We start from the raw sequence: 15,684 nt of genomic DNA on the forward strand, positions 1-15,684 counted from the left end.
CATGACAACTCACATGGTAAACAGTCTTAAAGTGACAATGCTTTCTTCACACATTACACAGTATAATACATAATAAACATATTTACATGGGGGACAGATGCAAGTGGGCCCAGGGGACACTGAATGGAGGCTGCCTGACAGGGCAGCAAGGATAAGGGTTAACAACTCCCGTACTGGGCCACCACACATTTAACCCCTTAAGGACTCAGGGGTTTTCCGTTTTTGCACTTTCGTTTTTTTCCTCCTTACCTTTTAAAAATCATAACCCTTTCAATTTTCCACCTAAAAATCCATATTATGGCTTATTTTTTGCGTCACCAATTCTACTTTCCAGTGACATTAGTCATTTTACCCAAAACTTCACGGCGAAACGGAAAAAAAATCATTGTGCGACAAAATTGAAGAAAAAACTTCATTTTGTAACTTTTGGGGGCTTCCGTTTCTACGCAGTGCATATTTTGGTAAAATGACACCTTATCATTATTCTGTAGGTTCATACGGTTAAAATGATACCCTACTTATATAGGTTTGATTTTGTCGCACTTCTGGAAAAAATCATAACTACATGCAGGAAAATGTATATGTTTCCAAATGTCATCTTCTGACCCTTATAACTTTTTTATTTTTCCATGTACAGGGCGGTATGATGGCTCATTTTTTGCGCCGTGCTCTGATGTTTTTACTGGTATGATTTGTTTTGATCAGACTTTTTTATCACTTTTTATTCATTTTTTAATTGTATAAAAAGTGACCAAAATACGCTTTTTTGGACTTTTGATTTTTTTTTACGTGTACGCCATTGACCGTGCGGTTTATTTAATGATATATTTTTATAGTTCGGACATTTACGCATGCAGCGATACCACATATGTTTATTTTTATTTACACTGTTTTATTTTTTTTTATGGGAAAAGGGGGGTGATTCAAACTTTTATTAGGGAAGGGGTTAAATGACCTTTATTAACACTTTTTTTTTTACTTTTTTTGCAGTGTTATAGGTCCCATAGGGACCTATAACACTGCACACACTGATCTCTCATCCTGATCACAGGCGTGTATTAACACGCCTGTGATCAGTGTTATCGGCGCTTGACTGCTCCTGCCTAGATCTCAGGCACGGAGCAGTCATTCATCGATCGGACACCGAGGAGGCAGGTAAGGGCCCTCCCGGTGTCCCGAACAGCCCCTCTGACTAGCCGGGATACTTTCACTTTCTCTTTAGAAGCGGTGGTCAGCTTTGACCGCCGCTTCTAAAGGGTTAACACCGCACATTGCCGCGATCAGCGATGTGTGGTATTAGCCGCGGGTCCCGGCTGTTGATGAGCAGCGGGGTCGCAGCGCCGTTAAGGGGTTAAGTGTCTATACTATGGCAAAAACACCTGGACCTCCTGCACTTGAACTAAAAAGGAACCTGTGGGGCAATACACAGGCATACAGCCTCCAGCCATACAGTGTATATGGCTGGAGGCTGTATTTCTGTGGGGGAACTATACTGGGCACCTAATGTGGGGGAACTATATTGGGCACCTAATGTGGGGGAACTGTACTGGGCACCTAATGTGGGGGAACTGTACTGGGCACCTAATGTGGGGGAACTGTACTGGGCACCTAATGTGGGGGAACTGTACTGGGCACCTAATGTGGGGGAACTGCACCTAATGTGGGGGAACTGCTCCTAATGTGGGGGAACTGTACTGGGCACCTAATGTGGGGGAACTGTACTGGGCACCTAATGGGGGGGAACTGTACTGAGCACCTAATGTGGGGGAACTGTACTGGGCACCTAATGTGGGGGAACTGTACTGGGCACCTAATGTGGGGGAACTGTACTGGGCACCTAATGTGGGGGAACTGTACTGGGCACCTAATGTGGGGGAACTGTACTGGGCACCTAATGTGGGGGAACTGTACTGGGCACCTAATGTGGGAGCCTCGTATTGACATTCGCTCACGTCACGCTCCCAGAATTCAAGGGCCGGCATTACTACGTCCTTTTTTGGATGCAGACCAGATAAACTTAAACCTTGTTTTTTTGGCCCATGTTAACCTTTGAGTTTGTCATGCTTGCCCTATAGACACTGTAAAGGCAGCCATGGTGATGTTCACATTGTTTGGAAAGAAACAGGTATAATGAAGAAACACCTTAACACCTTAAAGGGGTACTCCGGTGGAAAACTGGTGAACTGGTGCCACAAAGTTAAACAGATTTGTAAATTACTTTTATTTAAAAATCTTAATCCTTCCAGTACTTATCAGCTGCTGTATACTACAGAGGAAGTTGTATTTATTTCTGGAGTTCTTTTCAGTCTGACCACAATGCTCTCTGCTGACACCTCTGTTCATGCCAGGAACTGTCCAGAGCAGGAGAGGTTTTCTTTGGGGATTTGCTTGTACTCTGGACAGTTCCTGACATGGACAGAGGGGTCAGCAGACAGCACTGTGGTCAGACAGGAAAGAATTCCAGAAAGAAATGGGAACTGTCCAGAGCAGGAGCAAATCCCCATAGCAAACCTCCTCTGCTCTGGACAGTTCCTGACATGGACAGAGGTGTCAGCAGAGAGCACTGTGGTCAGGCAGAAAAGAAATTCAAAAAGTAAAGAACTTCCTCTGGAGCATACAGCAGCTGATAACTACTGGAAGAATTAAGATTTTTAAATAGAAGTAATTTACAAATCTGTTTAGCTTTCTGGCACCAGTTGATTTTAAACAATTTGTTTTTCACCGGAGTACCCCTGTAATAGAAAAATGATAACTGAAGGACTTATAAGCACTGGCAATTTTTTATTTATTTTTTAATCTTCAGGAGTAATATACGAAGAAGGCACTGTTTTCTCTGAAACCTAAAAGTTGTAGTATGTAAAAAACAAACAAACAAAAAAAGCCTATTAAGATTCCATAGGGTTATCTTTCCCAGGACTTTCCAATGTCTTCAATGGAGCATATCCTGCTAATCACTTCCAGTACCCCTTATTAAAAAGGCTATAGCAGCGCCAGTGCGTTAAGTTTCTGAAATGTCTCTATTTTGTTTGTTGATTTCCTTTTAAACGTCTTCCCAACCACCAATCTACCTTTAAACAAGAAAAGAAATTATGCAGCATTCCCGGGATTCGAATAAGACTTCACTTTTATTATAATTCAAGGAAAAAAAGTATGACAATGCAAAAACTGGTGACAGAGTAAAAAAGCTTTACGCATTTCGTGGGTTACCCCTTAAAGGGGTATTCCCGTGGAAAACTTTTTTTTTTTAAATCAACTGGTGCCAGAAAGTTAAACAGATTTTTAAATTACTTCTATTAAAAAATCTTAATCCTTCCACTACTTTTTAGGGGCTATATACTACAGAGGAAATGCTTATCTTTTTACATTTCTCTGATGTCATGACCACAGTGCTCTCTACTGACCTCTGCTGTCCATTTTAGGAACTGTCCAAAGTAGGAGAAAATCCCCATAGCAAACATATGCTGCCCTGGACAGTTCCTAAAATGGACAGCAGAGGTCAGCAGAGAGCACTGTGGTCATGACATCAGAGAAATCTAAAAAGATAAGCATTTCCTCTGTAGTATAAAGCCCCTAAAAAGTACTGGAAGGATTAAGATTTTTTAATAGAAGTAATTTACAAATCTGTTTAACTTCTGGCACCAGTTGATTTAAAAAAAAAAAAAAAGTTTTCCACGGGAGTACCCTTTTAAAGGGGTACTCCACTGGAAACCATTTTCTTTTAAGTTAACCGGTGACAGAAAGTTAAACAGATTCGTAAATTACTTCTATTAAAAAATCCCAATCCTTCTAGTACTTATCAGCTGCTGTATAATACAGAGGAAGTTCTTTCAATTTTGAATTTCCTTTCTGCCTGACCAGTGCTCTCTGCTGACACCTCTGTCCATTTTAGGAACTGTCCAGAGTAGGAGCAAATCGCCATAGCAAACCTATCCTGCTCCGGACAGTTCCTGACATGGACAGAGGTGTCAGCAAAGAGCACTGTGGTCTGGCAGAAAGGAAATTCAAAAAGAAAAGAACTTCCTGTGTATTATACAGCAGCTGATAAGTACTGGAAGGATTGGGATTTTTTTTTTGGATAGAACTAATTTACAAAAAGTTGATTTAAAAGAAAATGTTTTCCAGTGGAGTACCCCTTTAATCATAAGTTCGTGATTAAGGGACGTTTGGGTGTATCCACTTCCAGCGTTGTTGTAAATAGTTAAATGCCACTTTACTATAGAATCTAATTAAATGATGTATTATCTCTATTTGCCATGCAGATAAGTGTAGATGGCTTTTAATTCACGTAATATATTCTGGGCACCGTGACCATCGGTGGCTCTCAGGCCCGGTACACGGAGTGGCATTAATTGGTTCAGTAAGTCTGTATATTCAGATGGGATCAGTCTGGTTCCTGCTGCGTGCTGATACAGCAGGGTAGGGCCTCTTTATATCAGCACTATGTGTTGCATAGATAATGCGCTAAATAGTCCCATCTCATGCTGTGTGCCTCACCATCCTCCAGACAAACATATTTACTGCATGAAGGCGTCAAATATTCTTCTTGTGCAAATAATATTATGTGTGAATGGGCTGGCTCTTCCTATTACGTTCCTATTGGTGTTTGTGCATGTTCGCAATATAGAGGGATTATAGTTTCAGTACTTCTCTTTCCCATATTAGAAACAAACAATGCTATAGACCCCATGTGCCAATATGTGGACAGGTTGGTGGAGGGATCTCTTGGGCTAGACCACTATTTGCCATCCAGGGTGCCTCCAGCTGTTGCAAAACTACAACTCCCAGCATGCCCGGACAGCCAAAGGCTGTCCGGGCATGCTGGGAGTTGTAGTTTTTCAACAGCTGGAGGCACCCTGGTTGGGAAACACTGGTCTAGACTTTCCTCAGCTTAAAGGGGTTCTCCAGCATAAGGTGATTTTAGTACGTACCTGGCAGGCAGTAATGGACATGCTTAGGAAGGATCTGCGCTTGTCTTGGGGCTAAATGGCTATGTCGTGAGATTACCATAACACTGTGGCTAGCTTTTTGTGAACTTGTATTTCCTGTTTGACTTTTTTTTTTTTTACCACAAATCCCATAATTCCATCTTCCTCCCTCCCACACATCAGCCACCCCCCCCCATTGAAACAAAAGACCTGTGGTTTTCAATCAGGGTGCCTACAGCTGTTGCATTAGTTGCAGATTGATCCCTCCACCCATTGAAGCAGACGGGCTCCCTGTCATCAGCTGACTAGTGATGTCAGGTCTCGGCCGCATTGCAAGCTGGGAAAAATCAGAGACAACAGTCATTTTGTATGCTGATAAAAATAAATATTGGGGTGAAAATCACAGAAGAATTGTGAGAAAATCATCACACATAGGTAAAGACACTATATTATGAACTACACTAACTTTACAGCCCCTGTAGCATAGTCAAATAAAACAAAAAATACTGGAATACCCCTTTAAGGGAGGTTCACATGTGTACCTTTTGCCTGACGCAAATCTGACACATATTTAACTTTTAAATTCCACAGACGAAATCCAGGGCTTAAAGTCAGATTTCCGTGGATTTTCTGCAGCAGATCCGCACAAGGATTAGCCCCATGTCATTTAGTAGTGGCATTTCTGGGTTAAAAAAAAAAAAAGCGCTGTGCTGTGCTATTGATGAGTTCTGTAACTTTGAAAGTAAGGATATTGGAGTCAGTGCATGGGGATGGCATGTGAGTGTCATTATTTATTTATTTATTAATTGAGTTATGTATTTATTTATTACTATAAATATTTATGTATTTATATAATTATTTATTTATGTAACCATGTATATATTTATTCCTCTGAAGAAATGGGGGCCTGTGTGTACTTCTTCTACCCTGTGTTGTCAATGTCTTGGTTTAAAAAAGTAATCTGTCAGCTCTATTTGCTGCTAAGAGCTGAAGACACTTTTAGATATTTGTTATGTTCACATGGTGGTATGTCCGCATGGAAAATCTCTGTGAAGACTGCGTCATGTTCTGCCAGCGACAGGACCACTTGGAAATGCGCCGTCTCATATGCATTCCTTGTCGAATCCGCACAAAGAATAGACATATCTTTTCTTCGCAGACACCGCAATCTGAATTTCCGCGTGAAATTTTGCCGTGTGACCTGTACAGCAGAATCCCACTGAAATCAATGGAACTCTTCTGCTGCGGAGTGTCCGTGCAGAATATTCATGCGCAATTCCGCACAGACATTCTGCCGTGTGAGCACCCCCTTAAAGGGGTACTCCGGTGGTTAAGATTTTTGGCTATATTGCATCTTCCTTTAATGTTCTTGTTTTTTTGCATTTGACATGTATTATATGTTTGTGTAGCATGTGTCTTTTTTTTCTTACCTGTTTGTGGGCCAGGAAGTTCTGTAGTTCTGTGTTGGATCTCTTACTGTTGTCCACAACGTCGGCCATGTTAGGATTAGGCTGTGGACAACATGTCATGGCTTTTTTTTTTTTCTCCGTTCTTTCAGAACTGCATGAGAGAGATAAGCCACGCCCCCTAATCTCCCCCTCTCGGAGGACACAGGTCTGCATGAGAGAGATAAGCCACGCCTCCTCCTCTCCCCCTCCCAGAGGATGCAGGTCTGCATGAGAGAAAGAGGCCAGAGCAGGGGGAGAGAGAGGACGTGCACATCTCCTCATCTCCCCTCCCCCTGCTCTGTCTTCTGAGGACACAGGTCTGCACTGAAAGAAGACAGAGAAGATAAGAGAGTTATCTGAAGGGGAGGATAAAAAAGTGCATGGGCTGGGGATGTATAGACTGCAGGGGAATAAATCTCGGACTGGGGATGATTTCTATGTGTGAAAGGGGGGTTATGTGTGTATGCTAGTGTTTACAAACAAGTTGCCTCCAGCTGTTGCAAACCTACAACTCCCAGCATGCCTGCACAGACTTTGGGCATGCTGGGAGTTATAGTTTTGCAACAGCTGGAGGCACACTGGTTGGGAAACACTGTCCTTGCCTATTCAGCATACACATCATGTTAAACCAGTGTTTCCAAACCAGTGTGCCTCCAGCTGTTGTAAAACTACAACTCCCAGCATGCTCTGACAGTCTTTCGGCATGCTGGGAGTTGTAGTTTTGCAACAGCTGGAGGCACACTGATTGGGAAACACTGGCCTAGCCTATTCAGTATATTACAAACAAAGTGCATTGCTTCCCAACCAAAGTGTCTTTGGCTGTATCAAAACTACAACTCCCAGCATGCCTTGGCATGCTGGTAGTAGTAGTTTTGCAACACCTGGAGGCACCCTGGTTGGGAAACACTGGTGTATGCCCTATAGGGGTGTGGCGAACTACAACCCCCAGGAGACTACAGAGGCAGTATGCTGGTGTTATACCACAGACTGAAGACTCCTGAATGACACATGCTGGGAGTTGTAGTCCCTTTTATGTGTGTATGACAGTGTATCCCAACCAGGACTGATTGTATTAGTGTGCTGTGTATAAGGGGGCCGACCCGGGAAAATAGTAGGGTGGGTAAAAGGCAGAACAAAAAAAAAGGAACCGCCCCAAACCACCAAGGCATGTGGCATGCTGGGATTTGTAGTTTACAGCACAGCAAGAAACAGGAAATAGAAGAAAACATAGGAAAACAAAGTGGGGGATAAAAAGACAACAAAGAACAGAAATAGAGTAGCCTAAACAACAAGAATAGAAATGAAACAAAACAAATAGGGTAAGTAAAAAACGGAAAAATGCGTTGACCACCGGAGTACCCCTTTAACCTTGGGGATGGAGGGTTTTCCAGTTTTTGCACTTTTGTTTTTTCCTCCTTACATTTTAAAAATCATAACCCTTTCAATTTTGCAGCTAAAAATCCATATAATGGCTTATTTTTTGCGCCACCAATTCTACTTTGTAATGACATTAGTCATTTTACCCACAAATCTAAGGCGAAACGGAAATAAAAATCATTGTGTGACAAAATTGAAGAAAAAATGCCATTCTGTAACTTTTGGGGGCTTCCGTTTCTACGTAGTACATTTTTCGGGAAAAATGACACCTTCTCTTTATTCTGTAGGTCCATACAATTAAAATGATACCCTACTTATATAGGTTTGATTTTGTTTTACTTCTGGAAAAAATCATAACTTCATGCAGGAAAATTTATACGTTTAAAATTGTCATCTTCTGACCCCTATAACTTTTTTATTTTTCCGCGTATGGGGCGGTATGAGGGCTCATTTTTTGCGCCGTGATCTGAAGTTTTTAGTGGTACAATTTATGTATTGATCGAACATTTTGATCACTTTTTATTTATATTTTTCTATTCTATTTTGGACTGGAATTTTTTTGTGTTTACTCCATTGACCGTGCGGTTTAATTAATGATATATTTTTATAATTGGGACATTTCCGCACACGGCGATACCACATATGTTTATTTTTATTTACACAGTTTTTTTTTTAATTGGGAAAAGGGGGGTGATTCAAACTTTAAATGATCTTTATTTACTTTATATTTTTCACTTTTTTTTATGCAATGTTATAGCTCCCATAGGGACCTATAACACTGCACACACTGATCTTTTATATTGTTCTATGGTTTCTCATAGGAAACCATTGATCAATGATTCTGCCACTTGACTGCTCATGCCTGGATCTCAGGCACTGAGCAGTCATTCGGCTATCGGACAGCGAGGAGGCAGGTAGGGATCCTCCGGCTGTCATGTAAGCTGTTCGGGATGCCGCAATTTCACTGTGGTGATCCCGAACAGCTCCCTGAGCTAACCGTCAGTGCTTTAATTTCACTTTAGACTTTAAAGGGTTAATAGCGTGCGGCACCGCAATCAATGCCATTGTTAGAGGCCAGGCCTGACCTGCTATGACGGCTTGGCCCCGCGATATACACAGGGAGCGGGCTGAGGGCGTATAGGTGCGCCCTTCGTCCCTGAGGAGTTTAAGGTGGACTTACAAGTAACTGTATTCATCCATAGTTGATGCGCAGGATTTGAAGCTGTGTCATTTAGTTTACACTAAAATCTGCAGCTTCAAATCCTGTACATTAAATATGTGCAGGATACGGTATGTGTAAATAGACCCTTAGGGTGTAAAAGTCAACTGTACCTTTCCTGGAGCTGATGGTGGTTGCCAAACTTATAAAATCTCCTCTGTCAAGGAGGCGGAGCTGAGCTACTCAAGTGCCACAGCCTGGCATGCCTCCTCACTTGCCATTGACAGTCCCTCATTAACTGGTGTAAAGAGCCCTGTATGAGGTGAATTAGCTGTGCTAGGCACTGGCACCTAAGCAGCATAGCCCCACCTCCTTGACACTTGGCTGCAATGTATTAGTTTGCCTCTGAGCGTCCATGCTGAGATCCAGCAACCCGTGACCCGGACCTTGGATTGCAGTGACAAGTACTGTGCGGAGAGTGCATATACATTTCTTTTTATGTTATATTCGTGAAATATCGAGAATTCGAATATGGCCCCTGCTACTCATCACTAGTCTTTACTTTAACATTGAGAAACCTGTCAACATGTAAATTCTTCGTAGACCAAGGAATTTTGGCTATTGGAGAATATCATATGATCTGAGCCTCTCATGCACTATGAAAATCTGTCCACTCGGTGCCGTTTTTTTAAATCATTTTACAGCAAAATTTTGGTTAAACCTCTATACAGTAGAACTGTCACATCTTCTCTTTATTTGCTTGTATGTTGAACCAGGGAATTGGTAATAAGACTCTGTTGTCACCTCATATAAAGTCACAAGCAAAGTACAGATGCTCACAGATGGCCTGCAGACAAAGCCGGACATAGATGGAATGAGGTTATTGATTTAGCCATAAATGTTGATTGGTAATTATATCATTGTTTACTATAGTGAAGTGAAAAGAATGCTGTTTGGGCTGAACGCCATCTTTGCTGAGCTCCATGAGCCCCTAGTAATTTGAAAGTTACATGCAAAAAAGTGACTTTGAGCTACAAAGTAAAAAAAAAGACCAGATACAAGACTTGGTGGAGCTTAATACAACTTGTGTTGGGGATCATTACAGAAGGTACTGCATAGAACCACATGGCGGTCCTCAGGACCCCCCGCGATCAGACATCTTATCCCCTATCCTTTGGATAGGGGATAAGATGTTAAGGGACAGAGTACCATTTAAACTTGGTACACATGTAACGTTATAAACACCGAAGAAAAACAAGGTATTCTGGGATATAGTAACACAAAATATTCAATCTTTATTGTTTAGCATAAAAGACATACATTTAAAATCATTTAAAAAGAGATGACAAATTACCAAGATGGTCCTACAAATACACAACCGGAGGTCCATAAATCAAGGGGTTAAGCCCCAAAACACCCATATATACAGATTGCCAAGTTGCATACTTCACAGTAACAAAGTGTCCCAAACAAAGGCTGCATCTGGTAAGGTCACAGCCCTATACAATTATACACATAACAAGAAGTTGTTATCTTCACCTTATAAGGACACCAGGGCCTCCGTCACCCAACGTTTCGCAATTAGATGCTTCTTTCGGGGCGGTATGTCAACTAAAAATATTGTACAGTTAAATCAACCCTAATCCACCACCTTATGCGAGTGTGGGGTATTTGTCTGAAGTACCATGCAAGTCTATGGTACTTCCGGTACATCTTCTCATATGAGGTCGCGATATGAGGACAGAATACGAGGACCAGATATGTGGATAGGATATGGGTCAGGATACGAGGTCGAGATATAAGGTCAGGATATGAGAATGAGAGCATCATTGTTGCTTTTCCTCTCCCACAAGATTTAAATAGGAAGACGGGGCAATAAAGCTGGTGTCATGGGGGAGATTGATCAAAACCTGTGCAGAGGAATAGTTGACCAGTTGCCCATTGCAACCGATCAGATTTCTTCTTTCATTTTTAAAAAGGCCTCTGAAAAATGAAACTAGTCAACTTTTCCTCAGCACACGTCTTGATAAATCTCCCCCTGGATTCTTATTATTTATACAACTAAACGCATTTTGTATGTGAATTATGACAAAAAATAGACATCTGCCATGATTCCATAGGTACATTAGCTTTCCATCTATCTCTTCAATCGGACATAAGACATTTTGGCATTTATATTACATTTTATACACGTCACGTCCACTGTGTAAATTCTAATAATGGGTTTTCACATCAGTATATGTCACCTCTTAATCTTACCATGCATCACGAAATGACATCCCTCTGTATAGGCGACATTTGTGCAGTACCATAGCTCTGTGATTGGCAGCTGGGCCGGTCTAATAATGGTGATGCATTCCCCATTATTTACTGGGCACAATGGTTCATTTATGGAAGATAGAATCTAAAATGTGTTACATACAATTCAACGAAAATCATAAAGGAGGACCGAAATGATTTATGAGAATGTCAAATATAAAAGAAGGAACTGGCCTAAAATTCTATAGGATAAAATGACTGCCCATAGGAATAAGCACTGACAAGAAATGAGGATGATCAGTGGTCCCTCAACATACGATGGTAATCCGTTCCAAATGGACCATCGTTTGTTGAAACCATCGTATGTTGAGGGATCCATGCAATGTAAAGTATAGGACAGTGGTCTACAACCTGCGGACCTCCAGATGTTGCAAAACTATAACACCCAGCATGCCCGGACAGCCAACGGCTGTCCGGGCATGCTGGGTGTTGTAGTTTTGCAACATCTGGAGGTCCGCAGGTTGTAGACCACTGTTAGAGGAAGTTGTACTCACCTGTCTCCGCCACTCCGGACCGTCACCGCTCGTCACCGCTGCCTGGGATGTTGCCGTCCATCGCTGTTGTCGTGTCCCCGAGGTGTCCCCAATGCTCCAGTAAGGCCTCTTCTTCCCCGGCATCCGCGCTCTCCGTCGCCGCCATCACGTCGCTACGCACGCCGCTCCTATTGGATGACGGGACGGCGTGCGCAGCGACGTGATGACGATGATGGAGAGCGCCGATGATGCAGAGGATCCCGAAGAGGACGTGCCGAAGCCCCGAGGACAGGGGAGTGATCGTCAGCGGACCACACGGGGAACCGTAAACGGCTATCCGGGGGCAGCTGAAGCAGTCTGCGTTGCCGGATAGCCGTTTATGCGATGGCCCCGACATACAAAAACATCGTATGTTGATGCTGCCTTCAACATGCGATGGCCTCTGAGAGGATCCCGAAGAGGACGTGCCGAAGCCCCGAGGACAGGGGAGTGATCGTCAGCGGACCACACGGGGAACCGTAAACGGCTATCCGGGGGCAGCTGAAGCAGTCTGCGTTGCCGGATAGCCGTTTATGCGATGGCCCCGACATACAAAAGCATCGTATGTTGATGCTGCCTTCAACATGCGATGGCCTCTGAGAGGCCATCGCATGTTGAAATTATCGTATGTCGGGGCCATCGTAGGTCGGGGGGTCACTGTACTTGTAACTGTTGGCCGGTTCTGTGATGACATAAGTGTGTATTTTGGTGCATTACGACAAGGAAAGCCAACTGAGCACAGTTCCTGTCACTTGAAGAACTGGGGCATTAGTGTAAAAAAATAAAACAAAATGTTTTTACCCATTACATCATCAGAGTATGGTTTATTTTTCCATTTATTAGGATGCCTAAATATTAACTATTTAAAAAAAAAAAAAAAAACCTTTAACACAATGCTAATTCAGAATTCCACTTTAAAAACTGTACAATAAAAGAACAAAAAAAAAAAAAAAAAAAAACGTTTAAATGGGGTTAAAAAAATTATAATGATAATAAAGAGCAGGAATTATCTCTACATTCATAAGATTATTACATTTTTAACATTACCGTATTTAATTTCTAAATAATATTTAAAATTACAAACAAATGATCTATTTGTTTTGTGTGTATTGATCCAAATGCTTGTTTTTACCCCACCATCTAGGTGGAGAGAAAAGTTTTTGGCTTTCTTATATTTTATAGGTGAATATAATAGTAAATAGATTGTGATTTAGAGATTTCTTGTAGCCATGCCACTTTGCCCTAGCCACTCCCCTTTTCCAAAATTTCTGGAAATTGTGGCACAGAAGTCGGGTGTATTTTTCTTATTACAAATTCTGGCCACAATTTTTGTTCACAAACTGAACAAAACCAGAAACAAAGTATATTAGGGCCAATAGGCGCTATATCATACTGGATGGGTATATTCTCATGTTGCAGATTTGCTATGGATTTTGACTTGTCTAATAAAGTTAATTGGGAAAATCCAAAGCAAATCTACCAAGTGTGAATATAGCCTTATACAAAGTTGTACCTGAAGCTTTTGGGCCCAAATACAAAAATTGTAACAGGGCTGCTACCTATCATGTGCCATATATAATACAAGTTTATTCTTATGGGGCACAAGGTCTCTTGGGACCCCTCAAGCTCCAGGGCCCTGGTGTGATTGCTATCTCTGTACCATCAATAGATATCACATGACGCTTATTGTATACATTATACTGTATCTGTATTACTATGTCCATCTAGCTCAATTGTGGTTATAGATATAGTATGGACGATGGCTATTATATGGCCTGTATAATTACTCTTCATAGTTTTACACTGTGGATACAGGTAGGAAGTGTGAACATCCAGGCATAGGTCAACTCTTTACAGCCTCACTAGGAAAACCTATAATGATGGATTTAAGAAGATTGGCAAGAGATACATGTCACCATTCATTTGGCTAATGAAGAATGATTCTTAAGCCCTTAGCTATCTTTGAAGGCAGAGTCTTAATGGGTCAATAGTCTCTTAAGTGTTTATTATAAGACATGAGGATGTGTATTTTTCTTGGCACAGATAAGTCAGCTCTGATCTCTTGTTTGTTCTGAAATTACAGTGATTAAAGGTGGAGCTCTGGATGGAACCTATAGACTGAAGCAGTTCCACTTTCACTGGGGATCTTGTGAGGGCCATGGCTCGGAGCACACCGTCGATGGGCACAAATATGAGGCAGAGGTAAGTGAAGACTGGTAAAAATGTAGAAACACTCCCTGAAATTAATCTCATAGTGGAGATGGGAAGTGCCGTCTTTTGCTCTACCATGGGCAAATGGTTATTTTGAAAATCCTTTAAAAATCGTTCAAAAAGAATTACAGCTTCCCTGAATTATTGTCATGTTGCCCTGTGAGTAGATAGATAGGGATGTGGATTCTAAAGTGTTACAGCTGGCATTGGAAATCCTCTGTGATTTCTTCAAAGGTGGAGTTTGTTGAGATTCTTAATAAGATACATAGGATGGAGGAATTAGTGGCGTCATTATCGGTCATTCAGGAGTATATGGCTCTCCTGGGATTTATTTTGTGGGTCTTCTGAGTTTTTTTGTGGGGTCTCTTGATTCTTCCCCTAGGGCACTGTTCTATTGGGAGTTGCTGTTTCCCTTCCCTGAAGAAGTCTTGCCCACTTCTCATCCGTATTTCCTGCTTCTACTTCTCATTCCCCACCCTCCGCCTGACTTTTCCTTCCTGTCTACGCTTCTTTCCTTCTTTTTCTGTCTGTTCTATTTTTTTCGTTTGTCCGCTTTCTATATGGAGTGGATCTCCTTATTTCAATTGTCACTTGGAACACGTGTGGAGGATGTTGGTGATTTCATCTTTGTTATTATCTGTTATGACTGGTTGGGCTGTTCTTATATTGGCACCCATTCTGTTGTTACCTATGTTATTTTTTAACTAACAATTAAAACAGATTTGCCATGAAAAGCGACAGCTATAATACTGTAAAATTATTATAATTTTTCACTTTTCACTATAGCAATACTGCTCAACAAATTAGGTTGTATTTTCTATGTGTATATCATAAATGCTCTGCAGAACTTCTTAACTCCATAATTGCAGTGTCTTTTCTCAGTTTTTTTAATGTGTTAAACAATGATGTAGTAGATATAGAAATAGATATGAGTATATATCACCTATGACCATTAATACTGTAAATAACACAGTAGTAAAAATAAGACAGTAGTTCTAGTAAACCAGCTTATATAGTCTCAACTGTAAATTGTTTTTGTCTTGCTGACAGCTTCACTTGGTCCACTGGAACACAAAGTATGGCACTTTTGGTGAAGCTGTGAAACACTGCGATGGGCTTGCAGTGCTCGGTGTTTTCCTGAAGGTAAGTACACATGAATTGTCTGATTCACAGTTTTATTCCTACATGTTTCTTGAAGACAATAGATGTTTGTAAAAGGCTGAAGCAGAGGGAGACTTGGTATTCACCGCCTTATGTGTTGCTAACTTCTAGACACTTGCATATGACTATATTTGTGGTCCATTCCTAAAATATGAATTATTCATATGGGTTAGCCTTAAAGGGGTACTCCCCCCTAGACATCTTATCCCCTATCTTGGCTGTAGCACCCCAGACATCTAGTGCATGGAGCAAACTTTGCTCCGTGCCGGATGACTGGCATTGGGGGGGGGGGTGAGGGGGGTGGAGGCTCGTGATGCCATGGCCATACCCCCGGAATGCAAGTCTATGGGGATCGGATGACTTGCATTTAGGGGGCGTGGCCGTGATCTCACTAGCGGGCATGGCCGTAATGTCACGAGCCACTGGTGCTGCACCCGATGCTCTAAACAAATGCCGGGTGCAGCAGGGGGGGTGGCGGGAGTCCCAAGCGGTGGGACCCCCGCAATCAGACAACTTATGCCCTATCCTTTGGATAGGGCATAAGATGTCTAGGGGCAGAGTACCTCTTTAAT

The 15,684-nt window shown here is 41.9% G+C and overlaps 1 protein-coding gene across 2 annotated transcripts in view; it reads left to right on the forward strand.

The window, feature by feature from the left end:
- LOC130274215 (carbonic anhydrase 2-like) overlaps positions 1 to 15,684 on the forward strand; it is a 56,005-nt gene that overhangs the window by 26,946 nt on the left and 13,375 nt on the right. For both annotated transcript variants that reach the window (XM_056522272.1, XM_056522271.1), the window contains exons 4-5: positions 13,824 to 13,942; positions 15,002 to 15,094. In XM_056522272.1, the coding sequence (XP_056378247.1) occupies positions 13,824 to 13,942; positions 15,002 to 15,094 (212 nt within the window). The remainder of the gene's footprint in view (positions 1 to 13,823; positions 13,943 to 15,001; positions 15,095 to 15,684) is intronic.

This window comes from Hyla sarda, chromosome 5 (assembly GCF_029499605.1).
Source record: "Hyla sarda isolate aHylSar1 chromosome 5, aHylSar1.hap1, whole genome shotgun sequence".
NCBI lineage: Eukaryota > Metazoa > Chordata > Amphibia > Anura > Hylidae > Hyla > Hyla sarda.